The sequence below is a fragment of the Echiichthys vipera genome (genome assembly GCF_963691815.1).
Source record: "Echiichthys vipera genome assembly, chromosome: 3".
Classification (NCBI taxonomy): domain Eukaryota; kingdom Metazoa; phylum Chordata; class Actinopteri; order Perciformes; family Trachinidae; genus Echiichthys; species Echiichthys vipera.
Window position 1 is genome coordinate 5,001 of NC_139828.1, and position 20,890 is coordinate 25,890.

The window sequence follows — 20,890 nt, forward strand, 5'->3', positions numbered from 1 at the left end:
CATTAGCATGGACGGTAAGTGGTTAGCCTGTTAGATACAGAACTAGCATTAGCATGGACGGTAAGTGGTTAGCCTGTTAGATACAGAACTAGCAGTAGCATAGACGGTTAGTGGTTAGTCTGTTAGATACAGAACTAGCATTAGCATGGACGGTAAGTGGTTAGCCTGTTAGATACAGAACTAGCATTAGCATGGACGGTAAGTGGTTAGCCTGTTAGATACAGAGCTAGCATGGACGGTAAGTGGTTAGCCTGTTAGATACAGAGCTAGCATGGACGGTTAGTGGTTAGCCTGTTAGATACAGAACTAGCATTAGCATGGACGGTAAGTGGTTAGCCTGTTAGATACAGAACTAGCATTAGCATGGACGGTAAGTGGTTAGTCTGTTAGATACAGAGCTAGCATGGACGGTAAGTAGTTAGCCTGTTAGATACAGAGCTAGCATGGACGGTAAGTGGTTAGCCTGTTAGATACAGAGCTAGCTTAAGTGCTAACAACTCGTCTTACCGACGCGGCTGGTCTCCTCGTGTGGTCACTCGGCTCCGGACTTCAGGTGGTTCAGTTCGGCGGCTCCTCTCCTGCTCTGTCCGCTCAGCACGTCGCTGCGCTCGCTCCCGGGGCGGAAGAGCATGTGCCGGCTCTTCACCTCCTGAGCTGAACGTGGCGCGCGTTACCCCTGATTAACTGTTGGGGCAACCCCGTGGGATCATGTGGTGCATTCAAGTGCAATGGGAGATTTTAAACTTTACCGATAAAAACAAATAAAAATAGGAAAATAAATACTCTCTTCTTTCTTTTGTCTAATTGTATTAATTTTGCATACGGGCCTCCCCTCTTGAACTCATGCACGCCCCTGTGCATGGTAGTTAAATGATAATGATGCGAGGGGTCAAGGCAGGGAGTTGAACAGGCCCCTGACCATCACTGTGGAGCCCAGGCTGTGGACAGACCTTGAAAATGATTTCACTGCTGTGATCAAAGGATTTCCTAACTCTGTATAATCAAGCCGTCGTTGCGGTTTCTCTCAGGTCTCCTGACAGAATCTCTTGTATCTGTGTTTTCCTCTGTATCTGTTGGGATTGTTCCATTTCACCCGTTTCCTCCTTTCTTCCCTCAGGTTCTGCATCTGTAATGCCATCCTCTCTCCCTGGATTCCTGGATGATCATCCTCAGGTAAGTCATGTTGAATCAAGGCTGTTTCATCTGCTTGTTCGGTTGGTGTGACTCTATCGGGGGTAAGTACTCCCTATCACTTTGATGAAAGTCAGGCTCAATGAGCATCAAAGGACCACGTGATGTACTATTGGATATGTCAGATAGGTTGTCAATATCAGGTAATTCGTCAGTATCAGGAAGGTTGTCCATATCTGGTAGACTGCCAACATTTTGTGCAGTTACAGGACGCTCAACAGGGCGGACGCCTGGAGGCTCAGTGCGCTGGGTATGTTGAACACTGGTTGTAGGTAGATCAGGATGCATAAGACTCTCACTGACCGTGGCGATAGTGGGACTTACGGTTCCTGGCCTGCGTGACACTGGTTTTTGTACAGGCTTTTCTCCACATGGCAGCAACAGATCCCTGTTTCCAGCTTTCACTGTGTAAACTGGGAGAGAACCTGCTCTTCTTATCACTACATGACCAGTGGGTTCCCATCAGTCAGAAATCTTTTCCGTCTCTCCAGCGTCCAAATCTGAGGAAGTGACACGTCTACCAAACCTGGTGTTATTGTTGTGGGCGATCTTGACTTGAGATTCTGCACATGTTGACCCTCTTGTACTGGCAACTTGAACGCAAGATCAACTGGCAGGCGAGGTTGGCGCCCGAACATCAGTTCGTATGGTCCAGGTCCAGGAGCCTTTAAATTACCGGCTCCTAATAACCCTCTGACTCTGCAGTCCTGGGTTTGATCCCCCCCCACCCTCACCCATGTTACCCTAGACTTTGTCCCCTAAACGCCCCCTCCCCTTTCTGTTTCCTTAGATCCTCCTCTCCCTTTCTCTTCTGAGGCCAGTGCACTGAAGCTTAATCCTAATCCTGTTTTAAATGTTTCTCAGTAAACTTTGCAAAAGTCACAAAATCAAAAGTCTTAAAAGTTGAACAGAATCAGATTTATTTCTGAATAAACATCACAACGAAGCTGCAGTTCAGAAACAAAAGATAAGATCAAAGAGAAATCAGGATCACGACACGACGGCGGTTTCTTCAGGACGCCATCTTTAAAAATATCTGAAAAACTTAGTTCGCTCTCATTGGTCGAGAGACGCCAGTGACTCATTCACAAGTATTAAAACAAAAACATGTTTGGGGCCAACGCCGTCGGCCATCTTGGATCAGTATTCACAACAACAGCATCACGTGATGTCATCAGCGTGAAAGAAACCGGGCATGCTGGGAAAAAAACGATCATAACGACGTTGGGCTCGACAGACAGAGCGGCCGTGCTGGACTCTACTTGTGTCCCTTGCTGGTCTTGAAGGACACCTGCAGGACCTTGTCCCCCAATCGGTACCCGTTCAGGCTGTGGATCGCCATGGCGGCCTCCTCGTAGTTCGTCATGGTGACGAAGCCAAAGCCTTTGCACTTGTTGGTGTTGAAATCTCGGATGACCTTGACGTTGACGACGGCGCCGAATGGGCCGAACATCTGCCACAGCATGGCCTCGTCGGCGTCCTGGCCCAGATTATAGATGAAGATGCACCAACCGGCCGAGGGGCTGCCCGTGGCCCCGCCCCCACCTCCGCCGCCGCCGCCCATGTGGTCGACGCTCATCGGAGAAAACCTGGAACCAAACAGGAAGTACAGTTAACAAATGTTCTTAAAGGTAATCTGATTACGCTGATCCGTCCTGAACGCCGACAGCTGAGCGCACCTGAACCTCTGCGCCTGGTGGTGCACGGGTCCTCCGAAGCGCCGCGATTGGCCGTGGTACATCTGTGACATCATCTGGGAGTTCCTGGCCTGATTGGGGTTGGCAGCAAACTTGACCGTGATTGGCTCAGAGCTGCCGGGGGGCGTGTGCCCATTCAGGTGTTTGACGGCGTCTTCGGCCTCGGACCTTTTGTCGAATCGGATGAAGGCCACGCCCCGGGACAGACCTAGGCAGCCAATGAGATTACAGGTGAGTGATCGGCACTGAAGCGCTGTGATTGGACGAGGCAGTGACGGCGCGGGCGTTACCGGAGGCCTGGTCCACCAGAACTCTGGAGTTGATGATGTGTCCGAAGCGAGTGAACATGTCCTCCAGGTCCTGCTGACTCAGCGTCCGCGGCAGCCCGCTGATGTACAGGTTGGCGTCTTTGATCATGTCCGAACTCGGCCGCGCGAACGAAACCTGCGGGGAGGAGACGGGAAACGCGTCAGGCCGTCGTCTTCACCGCCACAAACGTTTCTCACAAAAGCATCAACTTTGAACAACAGAAGAAACAGTTTCATCAGTTTGGACAGAAATTCCATTTGAACGTCTTTAAATATTCAAAGGAGAAGAATCAGGAAATCAAAGACACGGGTTCAGATTTGTCCCAAAACAAACAAAAGACAAAATAAAAGCATCCAAAAAGGCTCAGATCATCAAAATAAAAGCATGGCTTTATCACAGTGTCACACTGAGCTGCAGTGAGGACATGCGTCGCTAACACAACACAGAGAATCAAAGAGCAGCTGGGGCACTTTACCTTTATGGTTTTAGACTGAAGCCTCAGGCCATTCAGCGTACTGATAGCCCTCTCTGCATCACTAGGGTTAACAAAGTTAACAAAGCCGTAGCCTAAACTGTGGCCTAGAGAAACAAAAGAAAACAACAAAAGAAAAGAGAAAGCTGTCTGCGTTACGCTGCCACACGTTCTGGACACGCACAGGAACACAACACACAGGAGATCAGCACGGAGCCCTGCAGGGCCCGCGGGGCGAACCTGAAACTGGTCTGAACGCACCCAGAACCCCCGACACAGCTGTTCTATAATAATCTGAGGGTTTGGTCAGAGCGAGAGCTCCCGTCACAGCTGTTCTATAATCTGAGGGTTTGGTCAGAGTGAGAGCTCCCGTCACAGCTGTTCTATAATAATCTGAGGGTTTGGTCAGAGTGAGAGCTCCCGACACAGCTGTTCTATAATAATCTGAGGGTTTGGTCAGAGCGAGAGCTCCCGTCACAGCTGTTCTATAATAATCTGAGGGTTTGGTCAGAGCGAGAGCTCCCGTCACAGCTGTTCTATAATAATCTGAGGGTTTGGTCAGAGCGAGAGCTCCCGTCACAGCTGTTCTATAATCTGAGGGTTTCGTCAGAGCGAGAGCTCCCGACACAGCTGTTCTATAATCTGAGGGTTTGGTCAGAGTGAGAGCTCCCGTCACAGCTGTTCTATAATAATCTGAGGGTTTGGTCAGAGCGAGAGCTCCCGTCACAGCTGTTCTATAATAATCTGAGGGTTTGGTCAGAGCGAGAGCTCCCGACACAGCTGTTCTATAATCTGAGGGTTTGGTCAGAGCGAGAGCTCCCGTCACAGCTGTTCTATAATCTGAGGGTTTGGTCAGAGCGAGAGCTCCCGACACAGCTGTTCTATAATCTGAGGGTTTGGTCAGAGCGAGAGCTCCCGACACAGCTGTTCTATAATCTGAGGGTTTGGTCAGAGCGAGAGCTCCCGTCACAGCTGTTCTATAATAATCTGAGGGTTTGGTCAGAGCGAGAGCTCCCGTCACAGCTGTTCTATAATAATCTGAGGGTTTGGTCAGAGCGAGAGCTCCCGTCACAGCTGTTCTATAATAATCTGAGGGTTTGGTCAGAGTGAGAGCTCCCGTCACAGCTGTTCTATAATAATCTGAGGGTTTGGTCAGAGCGAGAGCTCCCGTCACAGCTGTTCTATAATAATCTGAGGGTTTGGTCAGAGCGAGAGCTCCCGTCACAGCTGTTCTATAATAATCTGAGGGTTTGGTCAGAGCGAGAGCTCCCGTCACATCTGTTCTATAATAATCTGAGGGTTTGGTCAGAGCGAGAGCTCCCGTCACAGCTGTTCTATAATAATCTGAGGGTTTGGTCAGAGTGAGAGCTCCCGACACAGCTGTTCTATAATAATCTGAGGGTTTGGTCAGAGCGAGAGCTCCCGTCACAGCTGTTCTATAATAATCTGAGGGTTTGGTCAGAGTGAGAGCTCCCGTCACAGCTGTTCTATAATAATCTGAGGGTTTGGTCAGAGCGAGAGCTCCCGTCACAGCTGTTCTATAATAATCTGAGGGTTTGGTCAGAGCGAGAGCTCCCGTCACAGCTGTTCTATAATAATCTGAGGGTTTGGTCAGAGCGAGAGCTCCCGTCACAGCTGTTCTATAATAATCTGAGGGTTTGGTCAGAGTGAGAGCTCCCGTCACAGCTGTTCTATAATAATCTGAGGGTTTGGTCAGAGCGAGAGCTCCCGTCACAGCTGATCTATAATAATCTGAGGGTTTGGTCAGAGTGAGAGCTCCCGTCACAGCTGTTCTATAATAATCTGAGGGTTTGGTCAGAGCGAGAGCTCCCGTCACAGCTGTTCTATAATAATCTGAGGGTTTGGTCAGAGCGAGAGCTCCCGTCACAGCTGTTCTATAATAATCTGAGGGTTTGGTCAGAGCGAGAGCTCCCGTCACAGCTGTTCTATAATAATCTGAGGGTTTGGTCAGAGCGAGAGCTCCCGTCACAGCTGTTCTATAATCTGAGGGTTTGGTCAGAGCGAGAGCTCCCGTCACAGCTGTTCTATAATAATCTGAGGGTTTGGTCAGAGCGAGAGCTCCCGACACAGCTGTTCTATAATAATCTGAGGGTTTGGTCAGAGCGAGAGCTCCCGTCACAGCTGTTCTATAATAATCTGAGGGTTTGGTCAGAGCGAGAGCTCCCGTCACAGCTGTTCTATAATAATCTGAGGGTTTGGTCAGAGTGAGAGCTCCCGTCACAGCTGTTCTATAATAATCTGAGGGTTTGGTCAGAGCGAGAGCTCCCGTCACAGCTGTTCTATAATAATCTGAGGGTTTGGTCAGAGCGAGAGCTCCCGTCACAGCTGTTCTATAATAATCTGAGGGTTTGGTCAGAGCGAGAGCTCCCGACACAGCTGTTCTATAATCTGAGGGTTTGGTCAGAGCGAGAGCTCCCGTCACAGCTGTTCTATAATCTGAGGGTTTGGTCAGAGCGAGAGCTCCCGACACAGCTGTTCTATAATAATCTGAGGGTTTGGTCAGAGCGAGAGCTCCCGACACAGCTGTTCTATAATAATCTGAGGGTTTGGTCAGAGCGAGAGCTCCCGTCACAGCTGTTCTATAATAATCTGAGGGTTTGGTCAGAGCGAGAGCTCCCGTCACAGCTGTTCTATAATAATCTGAGGGTTTGGTCAGAGCGAGAGCTCCCGACACAGCTGTTCTATAATCTGAGGGTTTGGTCAGAGCGAGAGCTCCCGACACAGCTGTTCTATAATAATCTGAGGGTTTGGTCAGAGCGAGAGCTCCCGTCACAGCTGTTCTATAATAATCTGAGGGTTTGGTCAGAGTGAGAGCTCCCGTCACAGCTGTTCTATAATAATCTGAGGGTTTGGTCAGAGCGAGAGCTCCCGTCACAGCTGTTCTATAATAATCTGAGGGTTTGGTCAGAGCGAGAGCTCCCGTCACAGCTGTTCTATAATAATCTGAGGGTTTGGTCAGAGTGAGAGCTCCCGTCACAGCTGTTCTATAATAATCTGAGGGTTTGGTCAGAGCGAGAGCTCCCGACACAGCTGTTCTATAATCTGAGGGTTTGGTCAGAGCGAGAGCTCCCGTCACAGCTGTTCTATAATCTGAGGGTTTGGTCAGAGCGAGAGCTCCCGTCACAGCTGTTCTATAATAATCTGAGGGTTTGGTCAGAGCGAGAGCTCCCGTCACAGCTGTTCTATAATAATCTGAGGGTTTGGTCAGAGTGAGAGCTCCCGTCACAGCTGTTCTATAATAATCTGAGGGTTTGGTCAGAGTGAGAGCTCCCGACACAGCTGTTCTATAATAATCTGAGGGTTTGGTCAGAGTGAGAGCTCCCGTCACAGCTGTAAACTACAGACAGGAAGTCTCGCTCTGAGGACAGATAAACTACAGACAGGAGCTCTCGCTCTGAGGACAGATAAACTACAGACAGGAAGTCTCGCTCTGAGGACAGATAAACTACAGACAGGAAGTCTCGCTCTGAGGACAGATAAACTACAGACAGGAAGTCTCACTCTGAGGACAGATAAACTACAGACAGGAAGTCTCACTCTGAGGACAGATAAACTACAGACAGGAAGTCTCACTCTGAGGACAGATAAACTACAGACAGGAAGTCTCACTCTGAGGACAGATAAACTACAGACAGGAAGTCTCACTCTGAGGACAGATAAACTACAGACAGGAAGTCTCACTCTGAGGACAGATAAACTACAGACAGGAGCTCTCGCTCTGAGGACAGATAAACTACAGACAGGAAGTCTCACTCTGAGGACAGATAAACTACAGACAGGAAGTCTCACTCTGAGGACAGATAAACTACAGACAGGAAGTCTCACTCTGAGGACAGATAAACTACAGACAGGAAGTCTCACTCTGAGGACAGAAACTACAGACAGGAAGTCTCACTCTGAGGACAGATAAACTACAGACAGGAGCTCTCACTCTGAGGACAGATAAACTACAGACAGGAAGTCTCACTCTGAGGACAGATAAACTACAGACAGGAAGTCTCACTCTGAGGACAGATAAACTACAGACAAGAAGTCTCGCTCTGAGGACAGATAAACTACAGACAGGAAGTCTCACTCTGAGGACAGATAAACTACAGACAGGAGCTCTCGCTCTGAGCACAGATAAACTACAGACAGGAGCTCTCGCTCTGAGGACAGATAAACTACAGACAGGAAGTCTCGCTCTGAGGACAGATAAACTACAGACAGGAAGTCTCACTCTGAGGACAGATAAACTACAGACAGGAAGTCTCGCTCTGAGGACAGAAACTACAGACAGGAGCTCTCGCTCTGAGGACAGATAAACTACAGACAGGAAGTCTCGCTCTGAGGACAGATAAACTACAGACAGGAAGTCTCGCTCTGAGGACAGATAAACTACAGACAGGAAGTCTCGCTCTGAGGACAGATAAACTACAGACAGGAAGTCTCGCTCTGAGGACAGATAAACTACAGACAGGAAGTCTCGCTCTGAGGACAGATAAACTACAGACAGGAGCTCTCGCTCTGAGGACAGATAAACTACAGACAGGAAGTCTCGCTCTGAGGACAGATAAACTACAGACAGGAAGTCTCACTCTGAGGACAGATAAACTACAGACAGGAAGTCTCGCTCTGAGGACAGAAACTACAGACAGGAGCTCTCGCTCTGAGGACAGAAACTACAGACAGGAGCTCTCACTCTGAGGACAGATAAACTACAGACAGGAAGTCTCACTCTGAGGACAGATAAACTACAGACAGGAAGTCTCGCTCTGAGGACAGATAAACTACAGACAGGAAGTCTCGCTCTGAGGACAGATAAACTACAGACAGGAAGTCTCACTCTGAGGACAGATAAACTACAGACAGGAGCTCTCGCTCTGAGGATAAACTACAGACAGGAAGTCTCGCTCTGAGGACAGATAAACTACAGACAGGAAGTCTCGCTCTGAGGACAGATAAACTACAGACAGGAAGTCTCGCTCTGAGGACAGATAAACTACAGACAGGAGCTCTCGCTCTGAGGACAGATAAACTACAGACAGGAAGTCTCGCTCTGAGGACAGATAAACTACAGACAGGAAGTCTCGCTCTGAGGACAGATAAACTACAGACAGGAAGTCTCGCTCTGAGGACAGATAAACTACAGACAGGAAGTCTCGCTCTGAGGACAGATAAACTACAGACAGGAAGTCTCGCTCTGAGGACAGATAAACTACAGACAGGAAGTCTCGCTCTGAGGACAGATAAACTACAGACAGGAAGTCTCGCTCTGAGGACAGATAAACTACAGACAGGAAGTCTCACTCTGAGGACAGATAAACTACAGACAGGAAGTCTCACTCTGAGGACAGATAAACTACAGACAGGAAGTCTCACTCTGAGGACAGATAAACTACAGACAGGAAGTCTCACTCTGAGGACAGATAAACTACAGACAGGAAGTCTCACTCTGAGGACAGATAAACTACAGACAGGAAGTCTCACTCTGAGGACAGATAAACTACAGACAGGAAGTCTCACTCTGAGGACAGATAAACTACAGACAGGAGCTCTCGCTCTGAGGACAGATAAACTACAGACAGGAAGTCTCGCTCTGAGGACAGATAAACTACAGACAGGAAGTCTCACTCTGAGGACAGATAAACTACAGACAGGAAGTCTCGCTCTGAGGACAGATAAACTACAGACAGGAAGTCTCGCTCTGAGGACAGATAAACTACAGACAGGAAGTCTCACTCTGAGGATAAACTACAGACAGGAAGTCTCGCTCTGAGGACAGATAAACTACAGACAGGAAGTCTCGCTCTGAGGACAGATAAACTACAGACAGGAAGTCTCGCTCTGAGGACAGATAAACTACAGACAGGAGCTCTCGCTCTGAGGACAGATAAACTACAGACAGGAAGTCTCGCTCTGAGGACAGATAAACTACAGACAGGAAGTCTCGCTCTGAGGACAGATAAACTACAGACAGGAAGTCTCACTCTGAGGACAGATAAACTACAGACAGGAAGTCTCACTCTGAGGACAGATAAACTACAGACAGGAAGTCTCACTCTGAGGACAGATAAACTACAGACAGGAAGTCTCACTCTGAGGACAGATAAACTACAGACAGGAAGTCTCGCTCTGAGGACAGATAAACTACAGACAGGAAGTCTCACTCTGAGGACAGATAAACTACAGACAGGAAGTCTCGCTCTGAGGACAGATAAACTACAGACAGGAAGTCTCGCTCTGAGGACAGATAAACTACAGACAGGAAGTCTCACTCTGAGGACAGATAAACTACAGACAGGAAGTCTCGCTCTGAGGACAGATAAACTACAGACAGGAAGTCTCGCTCTGAGGACAGATAAACTACAGACAGGAAGTCTCGCTCTGAGGATAAACTACAGACAGGAAGTCTCGCTCTGAGCACAGATAAACTACAGACAGGAAGTCTCACTCTGAGGACAGATAAACTACAGACAGGAAGTCTCGCTCTGAGGACGTTCAGAGAAACTACAGACAGGAAGTCTCACTCTGAGGATAAACTACAGACAGGAAGTCTCACTCTGAGGATAAACTACAGACAGGAAGTCTCGCTCTGAGGATAAACTACAGACAGGAAGTCTCGCTCTGAGGATAAACTACAGACAGGAAGTCTCGCTCTGAGGACAGATAAACTACAGACAGGAAGTCTCACTCTGAGGACAGATAAACTACAGACAGGAAGTCTCGCTCTGAGGATAAACTACAGACAGGAAGTCTCGCTCTGAGGACAGATAAACTACAGACAGGAAGTCTCGCTCTGAGGACAGATAAACTACAGACAGGAAGTCTCACTCTGAGGATAAACTACAGACAGGAAGTCTCGCTCTGAGGACAGATAAACTACAGACAGGAAGTCTCGCTCTGAGGACAGATAAACTACAGACAGGAAGTCTCGCTCTGAGGACAGATAAACTACAGACAGGAGCTCTCGCTCTGAGGACAGATAAACTACAGACAGGAAGTCTCGCTCTGAGGACAGATAAACTACAGACAGGAAGTCTCACTCTGAGGACAGATAAACTACAGACAGGAAGTCTCACTCTGAGGACAGATAAACTACAGACAGGAAGTCTCACTCTGAGGACAGATAAACTACAGACAGGAAGTCTCACTCTGAGGACAGATAAACTACAGACAGGAAGTCTCGCTCTGAGGACAGATAAACTACAGACAGGAAGTCTCACTCTGAGGACAGATAAACTACAGACAGGAAGTCTCGCTCTGAGGACAGATAAACTACAGACAGGAAGTCTCGCTCTGAGGACAGATAAACTACAGACAGGAAGTCTCACTCTGAGGACAGATAAACTACAGACAGGAAGTCTCGCTCTGAGGACAGATAAACTACAGACAGGAAGTCTCGCTCTGAGGACAGATAAACTACAGACAGGAAGTCTCGCTCTGAGGATAAACTACAGACAGGAAGTCTCGCTCTGAGCACAGATAAACTACAGACAGGAAGTCTCACTCTGAGGACAGATAAACTACAGACAGGAAGTCTCGCTCTGAGGACGTTCAGAGAAACTACAGACAGGAAGTCTCACTCTGAGGATAAACTACAGACAGGAAGTCTCACTCTGAGGATAAACTACAGACAGGAAGTCTCGCTCTGAGGATAAACTACAGACAGGAAGTCTCGCTCTGAGGATAAACTACAGACAGGAAGTCTCGCTCTGAGCACAGATAAACTACAGACAGGAAGTCTCACTCTGAGGACAGATAAACTACAGACAGGAAGTCTCGCTCTGAGGACGTTCAGAGAAACTACAGACAGGAAGTCTCACTCTGAGGATAAACTACAGACAGGAAGTCTCACTCTGAGGATAAACTACAGACAGGAAGTCTCGCTCTGAGGATAAACTACAGACAGGAAGTCTCGCTCTGAGGATAAACTACAGACAGGAAGTCTCGCTCTGAGGACAGATAAACTACAGACAGGAAGTCTCACTCTGAGGACAGATAAACTACAGACAGGAAGTCTCGCTCTGAGGATAAACTACAGACAGGAAGTCTCGCTCTGAGGACAGATAAACTACAGACAGGAAGTCTCGCTCTGAGGACAGATAAACTACAGACAGGAAGTCTCACTCTGAGGATAAACTACAGACAGGAAGTCTCGCTCTGAGGACAGATAAACTACAGACAGGAAGTCTCGCTCTGAGGACAGATAAACTACAGACAGGAAGTCTCACTCTGAGGACAGATAAACTACAGACAGGAAGTCTCACTCTGAGGACAGATAAACTACAGACAGGAAGTCTCACTCTGAGGACAGATAAACTACAGACAGGAAGTCTCACTCTGAGGATAAACTACAGACAGGAAGTCTCACTCTGAGGACAGATAAACTACAGACAGGAAGTCTCACTCTGAGGACAGATAAACTACAGACAGGAAGTCTCGCTCTGAGGACAGATAAACTACAGACAGGAAGTCTCACTCTGAGGACAGATAAACTACAGACAGGAAGTCTCGCTCTGAGGACAGATAAACTACAGACAGGAAGTCTCGCTCTGAGGACAGATAAACTACAGACAGGAAGTCTCACTCTGAGGACAGATAAACTACAGACAGGAAGTCTCGCTCTGAGGACAGATAAACTACAGACAGGAAGTCTCGCTCTGAGGACAGATAAACTACAGACAGGAAGTCTCGCTCTGAGGATAAACTACAGACAGGAAGTCTCGCTCTGAGCACAGATAAACTACAGACAGGAAGTCTCACTCTGAGGACAGATAAACTACAGACAGGAAGTCTCGCTCTGAGGACGTTCAGAGAAACTACAGACAGGAAGTCTCACTCTGAGGATAAACTACAGACAGGAAGTCTCACTCTGAGGATAAACTACAGACAGGAAGTCTCGCTCTGAGGATAAACTACAGACAGGAAGTCTCGCTCTGAGGATAAACTACAGACAGGAAGTCTCGCTCTGAGGACAGATAAACTACAGACAGGAAGTCTCACTCTGAGGACAGATAAACTACAGACAGGAAGTCTCGCTCTGAGGACAGATAAACTACAGACAGGAAGTCTCGCTCTGAGGACAGAAACTACAGACAGGAGCTCTCGCTCTGAGGACAGAAACTACAGACAGGAGCTCTCACTCTGAGGACAGATAAACTACAGACAGGAAGTCTCGCTCTGAGGATAAACTACAGACAGGAAGTCTCGCTCTGAGGATAAACTACAGACAGGAAGTCTCGCTCTGAGGACGTTCAGAGAAACTTCAGGTTCTTCACATTTTTCAGATTTACAAACATTTTAAATCCTGAAAAACAAAATAAAACATTTTAAACATTAAACATTAAAGAAGTGTGTCGGGCGATGGGACCATGTTACTGATGTTTAATCTTTATATTTTATATAATTATTAAAACAGAATATCGATAAAATCGCCCGACACAAACAAACGTGTGAAAAATAACAAAATATTACAAATATTCAAAAATCACAGAATCGTCTTAAAAAAAACAAAAAGTAAAGAAAAAACAAAAATCAGCTGAAAAAACACAACAATTAAAAATCAGCTGCACAAAACTGATTATTATTAATATTATTATTATTATTAATATTATTATTATTATTAATATTATTATTATTATTAATATTATTATTATTATTAAACTACTTTGACTGTTGTTATCAACAAAACTTTAACTTATTAGAATTATTATTCAAATACTTATTTTTATATGTCGCCAGGTTTCTACCGCGCCGTCGGGTCAAACACGTAATAACAATAACAACAACAATAATAATAATATTAATAATAATATTAATAATTATATTATTAATAATATTAATAATAATAATAATAACATTAACAATAATAACAATAATAATAACATTAATAATAATATTAATAATTATATTATTAATAATATTGATAATAATAAAAGTAATAATAATAAAGCCACCTGGCCCGGTGCAGACCTCAGGCTCCGCCCACTCGCCACAGAGGTGACTGATTCTTCGTCATGACATCATCAGTTAAAAACACAGGTTAACCAATCAGAGCTGGGGGCGGGACTTACAGTGTTTCCATCGGTGTCCAATCACAGCCGGGTTTGTTAAAGGTGGTGGATGAACTAGCTTAGCATTAGCATCAACACACAGATACTAACATACTACTGACACTTCACTGACGTTATATTATTATTATTTATTAATATAAACACATGTTTATATCATTATTATTTATTAATATAAACACATAATTATATTATTATTATTTATTAATATAAACATGTTTATATAATTATTATTTATTAATATAAACACATGTTTATATAATTATTATTTATTAATATAAACACATAATTATATAATTATTATTTATTAATATAAACACATGTTTATATCATTATTATTTATTAATATAAACACATAATTATATTATTATTATTTATTAATATAAACATGTTTATATAATTATTATTTATTAATATAAACATGTGTTTATATAATTATTATTTATTAATATAAACACATGTTTATATCATTATTATTTATTAATATAAACACATAATTATATTATTATTATTTATTAATATAAACATGTTTATATAATTATTATTTATTAATATAAACACATAATTATATTATTATTATTTATTAATATAAACATGTTTATATTATTATCATTTATTAATATAAACACATCATTATATTATTATTATTTATTAATATAAACATGTTTATATAATTATTATTTATTAATATAAACATGTTTATATAATTATTATTTATTAATATAAACATGTTTATATAATTATTATTTATTAATATAAACACATAATTATATTATTATTATTTATTAATATAAACATGTTTATATAATTATTATTTATTAATATAAACACATAATTATATAATTATTATTTATTAATATAAACATGTTTATATTATTATTATTTATTAATATAAACACATAATTATATTATTATTATTTATTAATATAAACATGTTTATATAATTATTATTTATTAATATAAACATGTTTATATAATTATTATTTATTAATATAAACACATGTTTATATAATTATTATTTATTAATATAAACACATGTTTATATAATTATCATTTATTAATATAAACACATGTTTATATAATTATCATTTATTAATATAAACATGTAATTATATAATTATTATTTATTAATATAAACATGTTTATATAATTATTATTTATTAATATAAACACATAATTATATAATTATTATTTATTAATATAAACACATGTTTATATAATTATCATTTATTAATATAAACATGTTTATATAATTATCATTTATTAATATAAACATGTAATTATATAATTATTATTTATTAATATAAACATGTTTATATAATTATTATTTATTAATATAAACACATAATTATATAATTATTATTTATTAATATAAACACATGTTTATATTATCATTTATTAATATAAACATGTTTATATAATTATTATTTATTAATATAAACACATGTTTATATAATTATTATTTATTAATATAAACATGTTTATATAATTATCATTTATTAATATAAACACATGTTTATATAATTATTATTTATTAATATAAACACATGTTTATATAATTATTATTTATTAATATAAACACATGTTTATATAATTATTATTTATTAATACAAACACATGTTTATATAATTATTATTTATTAATATAAACACATGTTTATATTATCATTTATTAATATAAACATGTTTATATAATTATTATTTATTAATATAAACACATGTTTATATAATTATTATTTATTAATATAAACATGTTTATATAATTATCATTTATTAATATAAACACATGTTTATATCATTATCATTTATTAATATAAACACATGTTTATATAATTATTATTTATTAATATAAACACATGTTTATATAATTATTATTTATTAATATAAACACATGTTTATATAATTATTATTTATTAATATAAACATGTAATTATATAATTATTATTTATTAATATAAACATGTTTATATAATTATTATTTATTAATATAAACACATGTTTATATAATTATTATTTATTAATATAAACACATAATTATATAATTATTATTTATTAATATAAACATGTTTATATAATTATTATTTATTAATATAAACACATAATTATATAATTATTATTTATTAATATAAACACATGTTTATATAATTATTATTTATTAATATAAACACATAATTATATAATTATCATTTATTAATATAAACACATGTTTATATAATTATTATTTATTAATATAAACACATGTTTATATAATTATTATTTATTAATATAAACACATGTTTATATAATTATTATTTATTAATATAAACACATGTTTATATAATTATTATTTATTAATATAAACACATGTTTATATAATTATTATTTATTAATATAAACATGTTTATATAATTATTATTTATTAATATAAACACATAATTATATAATTATTATTTATTAATATAAACACATAATTATATTATTATTATTTATTAATATAAACACATGTTTATATAATTATTAGTGTGTCTCTGTGTGTCTGTGTGTGTGTGTCTGTGTGTGTGTGTGTGTGTCTGTGTGTGTGTGTCTGTGTGTGTGTGTGTGTGTCTGTGTGTGTGTGTGTGTGTGTGTGTGTGTGTGTGTGCGTGCGTGCGTGCGTGCGTGTGCGTTTGTGTGTGTGTGCGTGTGTGTGTGCGTGTGTCTGTGTGTGTGCGTGTGTGTGTGTGTGTGTGCGTGTGTGTGCGTGTGTGTGTGTGTGTGCGTGCGTGCGTGTGCACTGGCCCCGTGTGTGTCAGTACCTGCGTTACCTGCCGCCTTGTCGCGGATCAGCTTGGCCGACTCCACGTCTCCCACGCTGCTGAACAGACTCCGCAGCTCGTCCTGACTCATGCTCTGAGGAAGGTAGTTCACGATCAGGTTGGTCCTGGCGTCGTCGTCCTCCATCATCAGCTCGCCGTACCCGTTATCGTACAGCTCCTGACACACGCACACATGGTATGACATCATCAACACACCTGCGTCCTACAATGCATCACTGTGAACTCGAACAGCTCGGGCCAATCAGAGCGCAGCGCTCACCTTTCCTCCGGCTCCTTTGGAGGCGTGCGGACCGTCTCTGACATCACTCTGAGACGACTGGACCTCACACACCTGAAACACACACACACACACACACACACACACGTTCAGTCCGAGCCAATCACAGCGCAGCACTGAGGCCTCTGGCGTGGGCTCATCTCCCTGGTCCGGAAACACTTCCTGTCTGGGCAGGAAGTCACCAATCGACGTACCTTCAGGTACCGGATGTGTCCTCGTCTTTGTGCCATGGTGACGACTCCGTTACCAAGGAAACCAGCTGTAAGAACAGGAAGGGATGATCCGTTACCAAGGAAACCAGCTGTCAGAACAGGAAGGGATGATCCGTTACCAAGGAAACCACAACGAAGGGAAGAGACCAACGAGGTCAGAGATCACACGACCAACACGGATCGTTTTATTCAATTAAACTATTTTATATATTATGATAAAGTTTATTTTATTATATTAAATTAAATCATATTTTCCTACATTTAACCCTTTTACACAAATCACAACAACCGAACTCTGACGGACTCAGACAGTTTCACATGCTCTCTGACGGACTCTGACGGACTCTGACGGACTCTGACGGACTCAGATGGTCTCTGACGGACTCAGATGGTCTCTGACGGACTCTGACGGACTCAGATGGTCTCTGACGGACTCTGACGGACTCAGATGTTATCTAACGGACTCAGACAGTTTCACATGCTCTCTGGCAGCCTCTGACGGACTCTGATGTTATCTGACGGACTCTAACGGACTCTGACGGACTCTGACGGACTCAGATGGTCTCTGACGGACTCTGACGGACTCAGATGTTATCTAACGGACTCAGACAGTTTCACATGCTCTCTGGCAGCCTCTGACGGACTCTGACGGACTCTGACGGACTCTGACGGACTCAGATGGTCTCTAACGGACTCTAACGGACTCTAACGGACTCAGATGGTCTCTAACGGACTCTAACGGACTCTAACGGACTCTAACGGACTCAGATGGTCTCTAACGGACTCTGACGGACTCTGACGGACTCTGACGGACTCAGATGGCCTCTGACGGACTCTGACGGACTCAGATGGTCTCTGACGGACTCTGACGGACTCAGATGGTCTCTGACGGACTCTGACGGACTCTGACGGACTCTGATGTTATCTGACGGACTCTGATGTTATCTGACGGACTCTAACGGACTCTGACGGACTCTGACGGACTCAGATGGTCTCTGACGGACTCTGACGGACTCAGATGTTATCTAACGGACTCAGACAGTTTCACATGCTCTCTGGCAGCCTCTGACGGACTCTGACGGACTCTGACGGACTCAGATGGTCTCTAACGGACTCTAACGGACTCTAACGGACTCAGATGGTCTCTAACGGACTCTAACGGACTCTAACGGACTCTAACGGACTCAGATGGTCTCTAACGGACTCTGGCAGCCTCTGACGGACTCTGACGGACTCAGACAGTTTCACATGCTCTCTGACGGACTCTGACAGACTCTGATGTTATCTAACGGACTCTGACGGACTCTGACGGACTCAGATGGTCTCTAACGGACTCTGACGGACTCTAACGGACTCTGACGGACTCAGATGGTCTCTAACGGACTCTGACGGACTCTAACGGACTCTGACGGACTCTAACGGACTCTGACGGACTCTAACGGACTCTGACGGACTCTAACGGACTCTGATGTTATCTAACGGACTCTGACGGACTCTAACGGACTCTGACGGACTCTAACGGACTCTAACGGACTCTGATGTTATCTGACGGACTCTGACGGACTCAGGCGGCCTCTGACGGACTCTGACGGACTCAGATGTTATCTGACGGACTCTGACGGACTCAGATGGTCTCTGACGGACTCTGACGGACTCAGATGGTCTCTGACGGACTCTGACGGACTCAGATGGTCTCTGACGGACTCAGGGGGACTCTGACGGACTCTGGCAGCCTCTGACGGACTCAGGCGGACTCAGGCGGCCTCTGACGGACTCAGGCGGCCTCTGACGGACTCAGGCGGCCTCTGACGGACTCAGGCGGCCTCTGACGGACTCAGGCGGCCTCTGACAGACTCTGGCGGACTCAGGCGGTCTCAGGCGGACTCTGACGGTCTCTGACGAACTCAGACGCTTTGCTACGGACTCAGACGGTCTCCAAGGGACTCTGACGGCCTCTGGCGGACTCTGGCGGCCTCTGGCGGCCTCTGACGGTCTCTGACGGACTCTGACGGACTCTGACGGACTCTGACGGACTCTGACGGACTCTGACGGACTCAGACGGACTCAGACGGACTCTAACGGACTAAGGCGGACTCTGACTGACTCAGGCGGTCTCTAACGGACTCAGGCGATCTCTAACGGACTCAGACGGTCTCTAACGGACTCAGACGGTCTCTAACGGACTCAGGCGATCTCTAACGGACTCAGACGGACTCTGACGGACTCTGACAAATTCTGACAGTCTCCAACGGACTCAGGTGGACTCTAACGGACTCAGGCGGACTCTAACGGACTCCGCCGGTCTCTAACGGACTCCGCCGGTCTCTAACGGACTCTGACGGTCTTAACGGACTCCGCCGGTCTCTAACGGACTCTGCTGGTCTCTAACGGACTCCGCCGGTCTCTAACGGACTCTGCCGGTCTCTAACGAACTCTGGTGGTCTCTAACGAACTCTGGTGGTCTCAGACGGACTCTGCCGGTCTCTAACGGACTCCGCCGGTCTCTAACGGACTCTGCCGGTCTCAGACGGACTCTGCCGGTCTCTAACGGACTCCGCCGGTCTCTAACGGACTCCGCCGGTCTCTAACGGACTCCGCCGGTCTCTAACGGACTCTGCCGATCTCTAACGGACTCTGCCGGTCTCTAACGGACTCTGCCGGTCTCTAACGAACTCTGGTGGTCTCTAACGAACTCTGGTGGTCTCTAACGGACTCTGCCGGTCTCTAACGAACTCTGGTGGTCTCTAACGAACTCTGGTGGTCTCTAACGAACTCTGGTGGTCTCTAACGGACTCAGACGGACTCAGACAAATTCTGACAGTCTCTAACAGACTCGGGCGGTCTCTAACGGACTCGGGCAGTCTCTAACGGACTCTGCCGGTCTCTAACGGACTCTGCCGGTCTCTGCCGGTCTCTAACGGACTCGGGCGGACTCTAACGGACTCGGGCAGTCTCTAACGGACTCGGGCAGTCTCTAACGGACTCTGCCGGTCTCTAACGGACTCTGCCGGTCTCTAACGGACTCTGCCGGTCTCTAACGGACTCTGCCGGACTCTGACGGTCTCTGCCGGTCTCTAACGGACTCTGCCGGTCTCTAACGGACTCAGGCAGTCTCTAACGGACTCAGGCGGTCTCTAACGAACTCTGGTGGTCTCTAACGGACTCTGCCGGTCTCTAACGGACTCAGGCAGTCTCTAACGGACTCAGGCGGTCTCTAACGAACTCTGGTGGTCTCTAACGAACTATGCCGGTCTCTAACGGACTCTGGTGGTCTCTAACGGACTCTGGTGGTCTCTAACGGACTCTGGTGGTCTCTAACGGACTCTGCCGGTATCAAACGGACTCTGCCGGTCTCAAACGGACTCTGCCGGTCTCTAACGAACTCTGGTGGTCTCTAACGGACTCTGCCGGTCTCTAACGGACTCTGGCGGTCTTAACGGTCTCTGGTTTCAGTATAAATGTGTCGGTGCTAACGTTAGCCACATGTTAGCTGTTAGCCCGGTGCTAAAGGCGGGAGCTAACGCTGCTAATAAACGTCATATTTCTTACCTGTTAGTGAGACCGGGACAGGGACCGAAACAGGGACAGAGACCGGGACAGGGACCGAAACAGGGACAGGAACCGAAACAGGGACAGAGACAGGAGACAGAAACGGGGACAGGTCTCTGGGATCCCCGGATGTTGATGAGAAACCTTCTGTTAGCCGTTAGCCGTTAGCTGCCGCTCACACAAAGGAAACAACCTCACGCCGACGGAACTATCGCGATACCAAACTTCTTCTTCTGCGTTGCTGTGGTCTGAGGATCCGAGATTTCCGCCCCCTGCTGCTGGACTCTGATATTTATATTTAATATATATATTATATT

General features: G+C 44.1%; 1 protein-coding gene across 3 annotated transcripts; it reads right to left on the minus strand.

Moving 5' to 3' along the window:
- Nucleotides 1-2,093: 2,093 nt before the first annotated feature.
- Nucleotides 2,094-20,734, minus strand: LOC310966647 (ELAV-like protein 1). 3 transcript variants are annotated; one of them, XM_083940453.1, is made up of 8 exons: nt 20,574-20,734; nt 17,007-17,071; nt 16,795-16,866; nt 16,524-16,692; nt 3,673-3,776; nt 3,179-3,332; nt 2,871-3,096; nt 2,094-2,780 (listed from the first exon to the last, which is right to left on the minus strand). In XM_083940453.1, exons 2-8 carry the CDS (start codon nt 17,040-17,042, stop codon nt 2,450-2,452), a joined length of 1,092 nt encoding a protein of 363 aa, XP_083796579.1. In that variant the 5' UTR covers nt 17,043-17,071; nt 20,574-20,734; the 3' UTR covers nt 2,094-2,449. The 3 variants fall into 3 exon arrangements, with proteins under 3 accessions (XP_083796579.1, XP_083796578.1, XP_083796580.1); XM_083940452.1 differs by having other exon boundaries at nt 16,515-16,692; XM_083940454.1 differs by lacking the exons at nt 3,673-3,776; nt 16,795-16,866; nt 17,007-17,071; nt 20,574-20,734 and having other exon boundaries at nt 16,515-16,639.
- Nucleotides 20,735-20,890: the final 156 nt, after the last annotated feature.